This window comes from Mizuhopecten yessoensis, unplaced genomic scaffold, assembly GCF_002113885.1.
Source record: "Mizuhopecten yessoensis strain PY_sf001 unplaced genomic scaffold, ASM211388v2 scaffold9049, whole genome shotgun sequence".
NCBI classification, from domain to species: domain Eukaryota; kingdom Metazoa; phylum Mollusca; class Bivalvia; order Pectinida; family Pectinidae; genus Mizuhopecten; species Mizuhopecten yessoensis.
The window spans coordinates 752895-769515 of NW_018407853.1; the positions used below are offsets into that span (position 1 = coordinate 752895).

The 16621-nt window shown below is 34.9% G+C and overlaps 1 protein-coding gene across 1 annotated transcript; it reads left to right on the plus strand.

The window, feature by feature from the left end:
• Nucleotides 1–649: 649 nt before the first annotated feature.
• LOC110457211 lies at nucleotides 650–13910 on the plus strand. Its single transcript, XM_021508379.1, has 9 exons — nucleotides 650–706; nucleotides 3534–3634; nucleotides 3995–4083; nucleotides 4597–4721; nucleotides 4975–5172; nucleotides 5603–5744; nucleotides 6728–7242; nucleotides 8011–8103; nucleotides 9357–13910. The coding sequence occupies exons 2-9, from the start codon at nucleotides 3560–3562 to the stop codon at nucleotides 9374–9376; spliced, it is 1257 nt and encodes a 418-aa protein (XP_021364054.1). The 5' UTR covers nucleotides 650–706; nucleotides 3534–3559; the 3' UTR covers nucleotides 9377–13910.
• Nucleotides 13911–16621: the final 2711 nt, after the last annotated feature.

Genomic DNA, 16621 nt, shown 5'->3' on the forward strand with positions numbered 1-16621 from the left:
CCCCCCAGATAGGTCTCTGGATCCGCCACTGACTGTTGACGTTCAACAACAACAACAATAATACGTCTCTGCTTTACATTTGATATTTCATGCTTTTGCTTTTTGCCGGTTGACTGGTAAACCACCATCCGAAGATTATCACCAGGTGCGCGAAAGGGAAATAAGAAAACTTTTATCGAAAGCATAGGAAAGTGTGAATATATAGGGAAGGAAGACAAGAAGGAGAGAAGAAAAGATGAAAGTAAAAAGGAAAGACATATGTTCCATATTCATTATCAATGACTTCTTCATCATTCCTTCTGATTAATATTGCCTATATATCATATTAATGACATATCTTCATCTTCATCTTGAAACCTTCCTCCGTCAATATTGACGATTGTACGGATTTGTGGTCTTGTGTTGTAGTGCATTGTTGTGTATAATGGTGTTTTTTTGCGTTCAGTGTTTTTTATATTCTTTTTTTTTTTTATATAATATCACCGTCCAAAGACGTATATTAATATTTATATAACATTTATATTGTTGTAATATGTGCGTCTCTTTTCTGTCTAATTGACATTGTCTTTAAATCTGCACAACGACGTTTATTTGCGTCTAATATCTCTACACGGAGTCGTCGTTCCTTGTAAGTGAGTGTAAGGAACGACAACTCTTGATTGCTGCGGAGACCTCGTGCAGAAAAAGCAGACAAGGATGTGAGAAGGTAGGCCTTATGTGAAACAATCTGGTTTATTTATCACGACCGATTAACTGTGCTTTATTTCAGCATTTTGATGGACGTAGTTGTTAAGAAGTATTGGAAAATGTTGCAACGAGAAATGGACATCGTCACAAAGCATGTTATAAATCGTTCTCGAAATCGTCTGTTCTGTCTGCAAATCGCTAAGTGGCACAGGTTGACAGGGTCTTGTTGTCTTCTTCTTCTTCCGGTTCAGTGCAACGCCAATATCAAGTAATTTCGCACTCTGTGTGAAGGGGTGAGCGTCTATGCTACAGTGCAGGCGCGTAACTACCATGTAAGCCAATAAGCCCGGGCTTGCACATGATTTTGAAAAGTATAGGTTTTCATGACATTTTTTTTTCTTGCTGATACTATACAGTGGAGTTTAAGTTTTGAATATATAGTATACTTATGCAATTCCTCACATATGATACAGTGTTAATAGTTAGTACAAAAATGTATGAAGTTTAGAAATGTCCATTACATTGATGGACAGTTCCAGGCGGAACTAAACTGCTCGCTTGAGTAAATTGAGAAACTCACGCCTGGCGCAAACGACTCCGAGTATGGCACAGTGGACACAGACAATCAATGTGGGTTTTTTTTATGAAAATATCAATTTGGGGCACGTTCGGCCCCTTTTGCCGGGGCACATTCGGCCACCCCGAATGCAACTGTTATTGTGCCAAGTGACGTCACTATTGATAACGTCACCCAATTGACCACAAAAATAATATTTTTACGTCGCAAAAATTAAGTATTTTTTTCTTTGTATTCACTGATTTGTTCTGGACTTATTTTCCAACAGAATTGAATGAAATTCCATACACTTATTAGTAAATTGTCTTCTCTATCCTTCATGCCATACTTGCCCTGGTAGGGGCCGGATTTACCTCAGGGCGGGGCTCGTCCGGCCCCCAACTCTCTCGACCTAAAAAGTCCAATAATTCCCAAAATATGGTCTTGTTTACGATTTGGTTATTAGTTTATGAAAGACAATACATTTCTTTTCTAAATGACATATATAAATATGCATTTCAACAGTATAGTACATGCCTTCCATAACGTCTTGAAAAAAGAAAAGGGGCCGTGTTTGCCCCGGTCCCCCCTACACATGTATTATACATGTGTAGGGGAGACCGGGGCAAGTCCGGCCCCTTTTTTAAAACTATATTATAAATTACAACATATCATTATCTCAGACATCAGGACGTGGGAAATGGCTCCTGAGACGTTCTAGAAAACAAAATTTTCATGGGGGAGACCCCCCAGACCCCCCTTACGGGAGGGGGAAGACCCACTCCCGTACCCTCCCCCTGCTCGCGCTTCGAGGGGGGGGTGGCTGCCTTCGGCAACCCCATGTCGGGGCTAACACATGGTAAAGGGGCTAGCTACGCGCCTGCAGTGCACGCTAATATGGATAAAATGTTAAAAACACTAGAGTTGTCTACTGTTCGGATGCCCTGGACAGCTGGGTCATAAATTTTTGTTACTTTCATCCATTTCTTCAAATTTTGTAGTTATATTGCGAAGAAAATAAAATTTGCCGCCACAAAAAAATAAATAGGTTGTCAGTATTTTAAGGATTTTATATGGAAATTTATGTAAAAAGGAGTGAATTTTGAATGAAAGACACATTTTTTTGGCAAAATATAAAAATAATTGGATGTAAGAGTTATCTTTCTTGAAAAACTTCACAGTAGTGAAATAGGTAGCCGGTTTCCTGACGTACAGGAAAATGAACATATGTGACTCATTGATAAAAAACAACTGAATTAATGCCTGGATTAAAATACTATAATATTGAGAGAACACACTGTTCTGTCAATAATAAACATACCATATATATTCATCAGTTTAAGATTAAACAATGGACAAAACATAAACATAATGACTCATTACACAGTAATTATAGTACAATGCATTTCTGTATTCCAAATTCTGTCAAGAATAACAACTCTTTGGTAATATAATTATCAACAATGTTTTCTACTTATTTTTCCTGTATTTTTGGCACTTTGTAAAACAAAATAGTCTGAGAATCATTGAAACAAGCCTACAAATATTTAACTATGTATATAATAAATTGAAAAAATGAATATCTACTTCTGATTGATAACAAATTGAAAAATATGCTTAGCATGTGAGTAACATCATATTGTGAAACCAATAATTATTTTATTTCATATACATGTATTCAAAAATTTGTGTGATATGTTTCAACAAACATAAAAAAGAAGATATCTAATTATGTACATGTACTTTCCAAGTGTACTTAACACAAATAAAAGTGAGCAACCGTGATATTGATTTTAAAAGTGAGCAACCGTGATATTGATTTTAAAGAGGATGCATTGGTCCAACAAGTCCAGTAATACAAATATGTTATTGGAATTATCATGAAAACCTTTTTAATCTAATAAATTCTTTTGTTTCACATTTTTTTTGTTTTCTCTCCAAAAACAAGCTTGAGCCCATCTTCACCGTTTCTATTGTATATACACATAAAAGCTCGGTAACCAAAATTATTCGCAAGTTATTTACGGAGTTATGGCCCTTTGTAGAATTGTCGAAACAGTTTCCGTGCACTACAGGTATAATATATTATTTTTAGGAACTAATAGATCTTTGGTTAACCTTGAAATGAATGGGGAACAACAGGGATTTCTTGCATATTTTTGGATACAGCAACGAAAACCGTTCAAAATATGGTGCAAATCCGTAGCAAGCCAGTAGAATCAATTCCATTTCTATGGATAATCGTAAAACAAGCTCATTATTTGTCAAATTATTGTTTACACTTTAACAGGGGGAGCGGTGTTCCACAGCTACAGCATGACCTGTCCCAGAATAGCTGCCAAAGATTTATTCTCTGTGTTTGTTGGACATATCTCGCATGAGGTCACCAAGGTAACAACTGAACATAGAGTATTTTTGCCCTTTTTATTGACTGAAATTTGTTTGAATATAACTATATAGAGAACTTAACTTGATCAGTCACCTGCGACCAGGTAACTTAATTGGTTCGAGAGTCCATCTTGAGTTCAGAAGGTCTCTTGTTTCAAGTACCGAGTGTACAGTTGGCAAGGGGATACTGAATCTCGGTTTAAAATAATGTTGTCAATATGGGCGAAGACTTAAAAATAGGAGGCAGAAATGTAACATTTAATGTAAGCTACTACTAGGCATTATTTTTGCATTTGGAAGTGTTTATATATGGACATTTTTATAGAAAATTCTTGATGCAGTGTGTGTTGTGTTTTAATTCAGACTGACTTGGTGGAATTGTTCAGTGGATGTGGCAGAGTTGAAGATCTCTTTGTTGTGGAGAATGGTCGAGCTGGAAGCTACAACTATGGGTATTGTATGGATAGTAGTATACTTCATCTATATAACAGTATGTCCTATTGGATTATGTTGATCACTTGACTCCTTAATTAGTCCCCCAACCTGGGGGGGAGGGGGGGGGGGGGACTATAGGTTTGCCGTCAGTCCAAGAAGTTTGTCCATGACATATCTTCTATACTATTTCACCTAGAGTAACCAGATTTGGTGTACAAGGACATGTTGGGATGGCAGTGCAAGAATTAGGTCACAGTGACCTTTGACTTGACCTTTGAACTTTACTTTTGAAAATGTTTGTCTGGGGCATATCTTCTATACTTTTTCACCTGGAGTAACCATACTTGGTGTACAAGGACATATTGGGATGACAGAGTGCAAGAAGTAGGTTACTATATCCTCACTGTCATCTATGCTTCCTGACTGTTCGTTAAATATAGAAATCATTACTGGTGGGGGACTATGCATTTCCTTGCAATACTCTGCCTTGTTAAAATAAGATTTATTTAGTGGTTTTTTTTGTTTGTTAGGTTTGTTCGATTCAAGAAGATGGAGAGTGCTGTTAAAGCAGTGAAAGATCTGCACCGCTGGCCGCTCCGGGGAAGCAAACTTGTCGTCGACTTAGCAAAGGATACATTTAAAAGGATTCAGGAAGGTTGGTGATATAGCATGTGATAGAACACCCTCTATGTGCAGTCTCGGGATAGAAATACGATATAGACCTAGAGTTGTCTAGCTGATATATGGAAGTTTGGAAGATAGATTTGAGATGATGTGTCAATGTAGCAATCATGATATATAAACGTTTATGTGACCTGACGATGATTTATATTTTTATTTTTACAGCCAATATCTTAACAACTCTCATTATTTTTATGTTGGCTTACACTATGTAATTTTTTTTATAGGAAACTTAAATGTGGAAGACTTGTTCGGGGAAAGCAAGGAAGAAACGGCCTCAAGCAAAGGTATCAGCAATCCAGTCACTGCCATGTCAGGGGTCAAATCAGGGGTCAAGGACATCATGTATGTGAGCAGAGTAAGGGAGACATGTGTCTCACTGGATATGGATGCAAGACTGAGGATGTCGGGTTCACCCGACTCAGGTAAGCTTTAGTTTAAGATAGATTCTTTAGTGCTAACTCTAAAAACAAACAGATTTAATTGTTTTCGTTTCATATTCATTGTTTTCTTGAAATGAATGTAAATTTTCATGATTGAATTTTGATGTTAGCCAGGTGTTTAAGAAATATTATCTGCTTGATGGTAGCCAAGTTTTAACATTGTTTGTCAGTTTAATGTTATCTAGGTGTCAAATAATCCCTGTTTGGCACCTGATCAAGCTGACAATATGGCCAAAATACCATTATTGGTCTTTTTAATGAAAAGAATGACAACAGACTTTAGGCCACAACAAAAGTCCACATGGCCCTTTGTTATTAATCGGTCTAGGTTTTATATATGTCTTGTGACATGATCTTATCATGCCAGTACTAATTGATATAATGTATCCTTGCTACTTGGTTTTGACCTCAGAGACGAGGACGTTGAGCTCTCTGGATGTGGACTGTCTGATGGAGGACATCAGTAAGGCTGAACGGGGTCGAGTTTCAACACTGCCTGGAACTCTGCCGGACAAAGCCAGCATTGAGAATGTTAAAGAGAAACTCATGCTAGGGTAAGTATGATACGCGGGTTATGTAATTGTTTTGACAAAACATGTATAGTCATTAGTCCAGCCTCATTAATCTGCTCCTTACACTATCCAGTATGACAGTGTTTCAGCATACATATAGGTGTTTTTGCTATGAAATATTGTCCTGATATACCAGTATTATTGGAGTGATCTAGCCACCTAACAATCCATACCCTTCAGCTGGGAACAAGCTGGTTGAATTAATCAAGATTCATCATATTCTTAACACTTGTAAGGCTGTTATCTTTGTTTGGCCCAATTATTTTTTGAATTTCCATTCCACTGCAAAAAACTGCAACTATGTACAAGAACTTCATTTGGCGGGCATGACTATAGCTTTGATAAATAATTTCGGAAAGGAAAACATACCTTGCGAGACTTTTATGAAAAATAGATAAAAGATAATGAACAACAACATTCTTTTGTAAATAAAAAAAATTGAAAAGGAGGACAACTGTTTGTGGAAAATACAGTGGGACTAAACCAGGATTTAAAACCTGAACTTCAGATTGTTAAACCGTCGCTCTAACCAATCGAGCTACCTGAGCAACGGAAGTGGCTTGGCCCATATGTGCTACAGTTATCGCCAAATATGAAATTAAGGGGAAGTTACTGAATATACAAAAAATTAAACCTTCCATACCTTAGCACGATGTACCTTGACCACTAGGCCTGTTATCTGTGAAAAAATGATCCCTAAAAATAAGACCATTGTATCAAATCCGCAGGAATTAACAGACCTCAAAAATGTTTAAAATTGAAGACCTTTTTACAGTGACTTATTTTCAAAACTATACCATTTTTTACCTGCTTATTGATTAAAGATATAAGTTGGAACTTTTTATTGTGCTGCATTGTACAGCTGCCACAGATGAAATTGTTTTAAAAGCCCTAAGAGCACATTAACCATTGTTTCTAGTAGAAATCCTATCTGTCCTTAATAAATGTGCTTTATTACAACGCAGAACTGGAGAAGACCTGGCATTGGGGCGAGAGAAAGTAAAAGACTTTGTTTCAGCATTACATGATGTGATGGGAACTGTTAACGCTTTTTTGAAAGATCACCAAATTGAGTTAGAAGAGGAGGAAGATAAATGTACCATGAACAGTGATTCAGTCACATTAAAAGACGAAGACAGTCTGTTGCGAGAAAATCAATATGATGAAGACAAATTTTCAGACATTTCACCGAGAACTGTTGCGACAAAGGATCTTGGTTTGATGAGTTCACTGTTCCTGAAGGACATACAAGAGCCAGTGGCCACAGACAGCAGCATGTCCTCAGACGACGGTGATACAGGTGTGTTAGGTGGGGACTCTGGCGTAGAGACTGATCATATTCCAAAATCTTCCAAGGGAGGGACAGCATTCATTCAGCCTGAAATTAGCCCAACATTAGATCTGCAGCCTGAAGTTATGTCTGAGCCTAAGAAACCAGACCTAATGTCCTCCCCTGTTGTACAGAGCTTCTTAGCCAGAGGTGAGTTATGCACATAGTTCAAACTCCATAGTCCTGGCTAATAGATGCCAAATTTCAAAATTTAGTGTTTCAAAATGGGCTAGGGATACTATTGGGCAGTAAGTGTCAACCTGAATGATATTTTGAGTTTATTTTGTTAGAGGTATTTCATAGATATCTTATATTAAAGTTCCAGTGTTACCATTTAATAATATAATGATATATAACATTTGATATAGCACCCTATCTAGATAACTTAAGCCACTCCAAAGTGCTTTACAGTACATAGATACACAGTTAATACAATTAGCATATACATTAATCAATACAATTTTGAGGAATTTGCAGGATTTGCCATATCCGGCGCTAAATACTATTCCTATGCCACCTGGCTAATATCTCCCTATGTGTGTATGCCTGCGTGTGGGCTGGAGATGTGATGTGTTCTGTTTGCAGTGGGACCGTGCTTCAAACGGCATCATTTATAGTACCACATCACTTGAATGCTACAGCACAGATACCGCAACATCCACCCCAAACCATTTTATACTCCACCCCGGTTGTTGGAGTTGTATAGGCAGGAGTAAAACACTTTCTCTGAATACCCATGCGTATGACGACTTCGGGGATCGAACCCTGGCTGCCTGCGTGGAAGGCCGAAGTTTTAACCACTCGACCAATCCGCCCATAACATTTGACATAGATTATTGGCCATATTCAATATAATTTTGTCTGTATGGATAGAACATTTTTAACTTTTAAATGTTCATGTTGAAAATTTGTTTATAGCTTCCCTAGGGAGGGGAAGAGGATATGGGCGTGGCAGTCCACCATTGAATGGCTATGGGAGGGGCATGGCCACCTTCCATGGCTATGGAAGAGGTAGGTGATCTGAAAAGGATGGGAAATTTATTTGAAATGAAACTTGCCATTAAAATTGTGTTATTTCATAACTACCTTTGTACATGTACCTACTTTTTTCTGAAGTTGATCACTTTTCTCAATTTATGTTCTTCCATACTAATCTACTCAATTTATGTTCTTCCATACTAATCTAACTACTTTAGATGGATGTATTAATGTTTATGGGGAAATGAGAGGCAGGCGAAGACGTTTACATGACTATTGCACTAATTGTAACATTATATTTTACATCCTGATATTTTACTAGGGATACTGATGAAGACAGTTTACTTTTTATGTGCCCACCATAAGTGGAGCATACTATGTTGTTATGCTGTCTGTCTGTTTGTTGGTTGTTTATGTAACCTTGTGACCACCTAAAGTCACAGTTTTCTACTGATTTGGTGTGTGTAATAAGTGATATGTATATGCGCATATCATAATACATGTTATATTTTACACAGCTACATATATATTTTGCCCTTTCTTGTTCCTGTGGCACATTTGAACCTTATAAAACCCAAAAATGCCCTTTATTAAAAAAAAGTAATTCTTTGAAACTCTTTTGTTGAGTGCTATTGTTGAAAGCTTGCAATTTGCATATCATTATCATTTACAGCATCATGTAATCGCTAGTGACATGTTTTTTCCTCACACGAACGTTTTACAGGCATCCTATATCCTCGGCTTTGTGGTGCTCTAAAACTGCTCTTAATCACAGAATGTTAATATTCCAACCAATAGAGGATAAAATTTCTCAATAACTCTACAATGAAGAAAGAGACATGTCGACCCTCAGATTAAGAGTCAAACATTTAACCCTGAACATACTAGTGTTAAATAGAATAATCCAATGTAAGGACATATAGCACTCCTGAGGAAAACAGTTACAGATTACCAATGGATACTGTAGAAGTGGAAATTGTCACGTGTTGGAATGCTTGTGTTGTGACGCTTTAACGACTGATCACAGTGTGGACATACTAGCATTAGCAATGGTTCTAAAATCTGTATGTTAAATATATATAATTCTACAAAAAAATATTCCTATTTAGATATTTTTGTGCTAATAAATTACTAAAAGTGAAAAACATGAGCATTTCCACACTAAAAGTTTCCACTTCAGAAGTAGGTAGAAAAGTACAGGAGGGAACTGTGGAAAGCGTTCAGCATGTTAAGTAACTGTAGCTGGTGATTAGTGCGGTTTAGTGTAAATTTTGTATGTTTTACAGGTGTTGGCCAAACCTTTTAAAGGAAAGCCAAGGAAGCTGTGTGGTTATGGATGTATGAATGGAAGCTCTGATGAAATCCTGGTGAGAGGTTGCCAACAACAGTAGGATACAACTCCCTATGGCTGTGTAACACCCCTGTCTGAAATCTGAAAGGTTTTACCCATTTAGCTGATAAATCTGTATACAGTTTTCTGATATCTGAATCAGACAAACATGTTAACCTTATACCTTTTGGCTACTGAGTCAATGTTTGTGTACAATTGTCTGACATGTAAATAAGCAGAAAATGGTACATGTACTGTATACTAAACAATCTTGCCTGCAATATTTTACCCAAGTGTGCATTCTGTCAAAGTATATCTGAAACAAACTAACTGATCATCAGGTGTTTCTTTGCTGTAGGTCAGTGTTTGTTAGATATTACAAGTTCATCAGAATGTTAGAATGTATTACTTAAGAAAAGTTGTAACATTGTTGGTCAGATTAGGGTTGCTCCCTTTCACATTTATTCCATTTAAAAACAATTGTTATAAATGTTTTTGCCCAGTTACTGTGAAGGTGAACCAGTCACATAAACACACACACAAAATCAGAATAAAGGAAAAATATGGATTGATGAAAAAAACATCTTTCCACAGTTGTCGGTCAGACTCTGATAGCTCCCATTTTTTCCAATCTTATTTTGTTGAAATCATAAATATTGAAAACGTAATTAGTAAATAATCATGTCTTGTGATAAAACGGGTTAACAAGTTTGGATTTTATACACTGTTGCGATTTTTTTGAATTTGAATCAAATCATATACATTTATAGGGCTGGGAAGATTGATATATGTTGTAATTATAACTATCAGTATACTGTACACACAATATCAGATACTATGGAATTCCTAAAAATATTCTGATAAAAACCTTCTCACAACATTAATATTCCAATGATAAACTTAAACTGAGAAAGAAGTTTTACTAAGGATGACAAAATTGAACAAACGCTTGGATTTCGTGGAATTGATTCCTGGAACACTTATTGTAAGAATGGTATTTTGATAATATATCATACACTTAGCTGAACTTATCAACAAGTCTACAGTGTCCGGGCCCAAATGTTCACCTATTTTTACTATTTAATCAGTCTCTACAGTATTTTTAATAGTCTTAAGGATGTATAATTCAGTGTTATTATTATGACCCAATATATATATTCTACATGTACTTTTATACATACTGTCTGTGCTACTAAAATAGTTTTAACATCTTTAACAAAGATAGAGGGGTAAGCTGGAATCAGCTTGTTTGTCTGTCTCTCCATCTGTCTAGCTATCTGGCTGTAAATAAAAGTTTGTTGAATAAATCCTCCATTTTCACCGATAGTCAGCGATATTGTAACCTGGGTATTTTGTTTGTATTCACAGGTTTGTAGAATGTTTCTTTGACATTTTTTTTTTTAAATGGTCGAGCTGGGGATATTAGTACGTCTATGCCATACAAGTACTACATGGTTAAAGGTAATTCCAGTCTGCATCATTAGAGTAGTTTTTGGCTGACAGACATTGTGGGTACATAGCCTAGTGGAGAAGTATGTTAACTAAAACATGATGGTTATCTCCTGCATTCCAGATAGTGTCATAACAAACAGTTGGTTGTCATGACTTAAATTTTGTTGTCATGACAAACAGCTGGTTGCCATTGTTTAAAGTTGATTGTCATGAAAACCACTTTGTTGTCATGACTTATTGTTTGTTGTGATAACTAAAACTGGTTGTCATGACTTATTAGTACAATTGTCATGGGATCAGTTGTCATGACTTAAGTTGGTTGCTCCTGATGATTATGACCAGTTGTAGCAGGTTTCATTATCTTAACATTGAGTCCTGTTTTTAAATCTATTTTCATAATAAAAATATGTAGAAATACAATGATATCTGTATATTATCAGAGGGCAATCATTTTAAATTCAAGGACATGTTTCATATTTTTAAAGTTGAAATAATAATAAAAATGTCAATGGTTTTAATTAATGTACAGCTTTTATAATATACCATTTAGATAATGAAGCTTGCTACAGCTGAGTCTCTGCTGTCTTTTGTCTTTTGTAATCATTGAATTGGTTGTCCAGTGCATGTTGTCATGGCGACAACATGTACTTTATCTTTTCCTCTGCGTCACGAAAATGAAAAAATATATATATATATATCGGAGAAATAATAAAGAATATTATAATACTTTAATAGCCTACATTACAATGACATTGTTTTAAAGATGCATTTTAAATGTATTTTTGTGAAAATTTATTGTAGATTACTATTGTTTTATTATTACATGTACATATTCATAAGTAAGAGATTAATCTTCAAATAACTTGTGTGATTGTCAAATCAAATTCCCTGTTTTTATTTAGAAGATTTCAAACATTGCCAAAAATCACTTTTGAGGAACTTACAGTATTTTTGGCTTGGGGTACATTTTACATTTACACACAAATTAAAGCTCATCACTTTTTCAGTAAACATTTATAAGTTGCATAATATTTAGCCAAGACATGATACTTATTCCCTGTCATTAAATATGATCATATTTGTTTCTCATTTGGAGAGAAAAGAACAAAATATATTGATATAACAACTCGGCTTAATATTATTACTGATTACACAATTACATGTTTTGATACTTTTTTATTAACATACTGAAGTTTAGATATAATAGCAGTCCCACTAAGATTTAACTGTATGTACCGGGTACTATGATGATACAAAATATTAATATACTGTAGTTGATATGGCTATTACATTTACATGTATTTGTAAAACTTTCCTTCACAAAACAATACATTCTACTATATTATCCCATGAATATATATGTGTAAAGGGACACTAAAAGAGATCATGTCTTTAATAATAATTTCTCTTAAATAAGAAAAAAAAAAAGATGTTAATATGCTTTTTTTTTTTTTAATTCATCCGCACACAACTTCCCTCCAGCCTCCAAATCCCTGTTGGTTTCCTAGAATGGTCACCATTAAGATGTCATTTTAAATGAAAGTGTGGGTAACTGAATTTGGCATCGCAAGTTACTATATAGGGTAAACATGGGGAAATCCAGACATTTTCTAGTGTTGTATATGGCTGTCCTGATATTCACCGATTGGTTTTAACTGTATACGTTTTTAAATGTTATATAACATGGGAATGCTACAAAAGGACATTTCAATGCATTATCAGGGTCTCATCATGTGATCATTTGTAGATGGTTTCGAAACATATACTTGAGTCACAATTTGGTGAAATACAGACGTGTGTGTGTACATATTGGGAAATCTAAAGTTTCATGTTCAGGTTCTTACCATTTGAGTCTGTATTTGTAATGACGATACTATCAATCAGTGCAATTATTCGTTAGTTGGGCATAACAACTGAATCAGATAATGTGGTGCTAGGAACGATTGCATCTCTACTCCATGGTAAGAACTTGGGTCTGGTGTTAGTACCATGTTCAGCGCCACACCCACTCTCATATCTTACTGTTATAACTCATTTCATCACCAGCATGCCAGAACACCTTAAACTGAACTATTTGGAAAGGTTGATTAATTACTCCATGTAGATTCTAAATTGGTAGTTAAAGATTAATAATCAGGTCATCCAGTCAGGAAGACAACTGTGTGAGTGGCCAAAACATTAGAATGCTTGAAACACGCTTGCATACTAGATTTACGTAGTCATACTACCTAGATGAAAAAGTTGCCTTGGTATTGGACAAATATTGTAACTCTCCAGATTTTCTCATCTGTCTTGATTTCCTCCTGTTTACCCTTTAACAGTGTTAGACAAAATTATCTTAACTTTGAAGGGTCAATAAACATTTTTATGTTTTCCCACAAAGATATGGGAGGTGCTTTAATATTGGAGGAGGGAAGCCTATTGTGACAAAGTATAGTGTATTGAAGTTTTAGTAAGTGGTTGACCTGATTTTCTTTCAGATCTGATTTATAATGAGACATTTTTCTTTCATTTCTACCATTAGTTGATGTAAAGTTTCTTGGAGTTCTAGTAGTTCATTCACTTGAGATTCCTCTCTTTGTTCATGCTACTAGACATTTTTAGTTCATTGTTAGTTTTTTATTAGTTTAGTTTAAGTTGTAGTGGTAGTGAAATGTTTAGTTTAAAACCTTATTTTCCCCAAGCGGTTCCTCTCTGTGGCCATCATTACTCCGAGATCAAGACCGTTATTCGTTGTCTTCAGTCATTCCTATGGTCTGTCTGATTAAAACGTTAATTTATCACCTATATTATAGCCAAAGGTGATAAACTAACATGTGCATTAAGTCCAATTTTTTCTTTGGTTGGACACTCTTGGTTCCTTGGCTATATTGCCTTTTTGTTAATACATGTTAGCTGTAAATAGGGCAGACATTTACAACAGAATGGGGCTAGTTACATTCCCCGATGTATTAGCTAATTCTGGAAAGTAACCACCCCACCAATTTATATACAATTTTATCGCATAATGCACTGTGTTATCCAGTGAATATACCCATGTCATATTTTTTTGCGTATTAACCCATGTAATATGACCAATCAGCCCTGTGATTGGTAGTAATTTTCTATTGTTTCAATTGTGATGTCATGCCTAGGACAAGTACATGACGTCACAGACTGACGCACTGGAGTCAAAATGGCGGCTTTTTACATTTCAATGTTGCATAAAAATTGTCGTTTTATATGAATAAATGACACAAATCTTGATAAAGTGATAAAAAGAATCTTACACTCCTTTCACTTTATATGAAATTTATGAAACTCGTCACAAATTTTTCATTTTAGCTCAATTGAAAATTGAAAAATTCTTGGACTCGTTTCATAAATCTCATGAAATGGAAACTCATGTAAGATCCTCTATGTATTGAGCTTCACTCGTCATCACTCTGCATACCTTTTGGTATCAGTGGTGTGGCATTCTACACCACCTATAATAGTAGTAATACTAGTAGTATGTATAGATGTCACATGTTTATGTTTACAAATTTTATTTTCTATACTTCATTGGCACAACTTAACGCAATGTTTGTCCTATTAACTATCATCACTTGATCATCTCTCTACAATGTTATAGAAACTTTGTTGCATAAATCCTTTGAAGAACTATATTACTATGGTAACTATCGTAATCATCTTTGATATTTGTTGCTTAATGTTAACCCAGTATTTTTAATATATTTTAATTCAATTTGAGATGTAACAGCATTTTATTGGTCAATCAAAATAGATGTGAATTGCTGATGTAATCTGATTATCCTGATCACTGGTTAAAGAAACCCCAGTTTGGCTACATAAACAAGTTAAAATGTTGTCACTGGTTTATAATTAGTGCAAAGTTACGCCAATGAGGTAAGGTATAACAAGGAAGCTACAGTATTGCTTTGTAATAGCATGTTTGAATTTTTCAAATGTCAACCAGACAATATTGACACTGCTGTGATAACTCGACACATTGAAAAGTTATATACCTGGTTGTAAATCTCATTTTAACTACAACTTTTATACACTTCCTGCCAGGTGGATATATTGTTCACTTTAAAATTTGTGTTATCAAAGTATTTGTATAGAATATTAACACTTTTGTAACCAAATATTTACTCCTATAAATTCATCGGATAACCTTTAAGGTTCTTTAATCAATTTATCGGATTTGAAATCAGAAAAACTGGACCAGAATCTCTCTGCATATATTACAGGTATGCAAGATTCCTTACTTGGAGATAACAAAATCATATTGTATAAACATTGTTTTATTACAGTCTGTATGAACAATGTTTTTGTAACAGACTGTACACAATTTAATGTAGCCGTATTTGTTAAGATGTTGGTGTAGATTTATTTTGCTTGGGACCAATTTTACTGCTGTTATTTTTATTACTGCAATAGTATATATATATATATATATATCAAACCTTTTTACACTTTGTAATGGATGTAGGTGAATATTTTATAGTACCTGTATAAATATGTCATGAGTTGGCCACCACTTCTATACCTGCTTAAGGAGAAGCAAATGTTAACTTAAAATTACTGTTCACCACCAGTATTTCCAACAAAATATTGCTTCTCATGTATTACTGTTAAGTTACAGGGGTTCATTCAAAGAGAAAATATGAATCGGGGTCAAAGCATGTTTTCCAATTCATACTTGCCCAGACCCTAAATATATTCTCATTTGTAATAAACACCAATGATTGAGTGGTAATGGACAACGATTCAGATTCTTGTGTTTATGATGGAGTGGGGCTTCTCACAGTTTAAGAAGAATGGTTCTCTTGTTGTTGTTTTTTGCAAAATGTTATTTGGAAGCATATGGATACATTCCTTTTCTGTTTTCAGATTTGATAAAAATAAAATCAGTGATTCGAATTTCACCACAATATATCATTAAGGTTATATGCTACCTTTCTATGTTGAGTTATCTCCTTTAGAATATTTGAATTTATGATTAGCAATACCTAATCATTCAGATGTACCTGAGTCTTGTATATCATTGTATTGTTTTTGTGATACTGAACAGGTGCTTGTTTTATTTTTAATTGATTCATAATCCAAATGGCTACCATGTCCTTTGATTGGCTGTGACATTTTTGACCGATAATTCCATCAGATAATTCTAAGCAAATATTCTTTTTTGGGGGTCAAAATTTTATACTTGTTCGTTAGTGTGGAACTCTTCAGGAAATCTTCAGAATCATGTCACAGTAATTTAACGTGCATCCTTAAGTCACTATGTCACAGAAAGGTAACATATATCCTTCAGTCTCCATGCCACAGTAAGGTAACGTAACATCCTTCAGTCTTCATATCACAATAAGGTAGGATATACCCTTAAGTCTCCGTGTCAAGTCCCTGGTAAGGTAACAGTATATATTAAGCTGACAAAGCTTAATACAAAAAGGCCCTGGCAGTGAAAACTTTTGAGTTTGTTGTTCAGTAAATGAAGTTTTCATGTAAATATTTTGTAAAACTATCTTTACTCGGATATCTGGTGAAGTCATATTATTTTCATACACTGATACACTGATAGTCTGGGGAAAGGTTCAGTGCTTGGATGATGCTATTTACAATGTACAATGTATGTCTACTTTACCATTTATATTTGTATTGGTGCCATTAATGGAAAATCAAAAAGTATTTATTAAGAAGGGTCCACAGTATAGTAAAACTAATGTAAAAAGCTTGTTACAGCGAAATAATTGTAGTGGAGACATTTTATGTTTTCCATAT

Excerpts from the sequence above, each read along its gene's own strand:
- LOC110457211 (XM_021508379.1), top strand. The coding sequence starts at position 3,560 with ATGACCTGTCCCAGAATAGCTGCCAAAGATTTATTCTCTGTGTTTGTT. Across the intron at positions 4,084-4,596 it reads GCTGGAAGCTACAACTATGG|GTTTGTTCGATTCAAGAAGA; the intron begins GTATTGTATGGA and ends TTTGTTTGTTAG. Across the intron at positions 5,173-5,602 it reads GTCGGGTTCACCCGACTCAG|AGACGAGGACGTTGAGCTCT; the intron begins GTAAGCTTTAGT and ends TTTTGACCTCAG.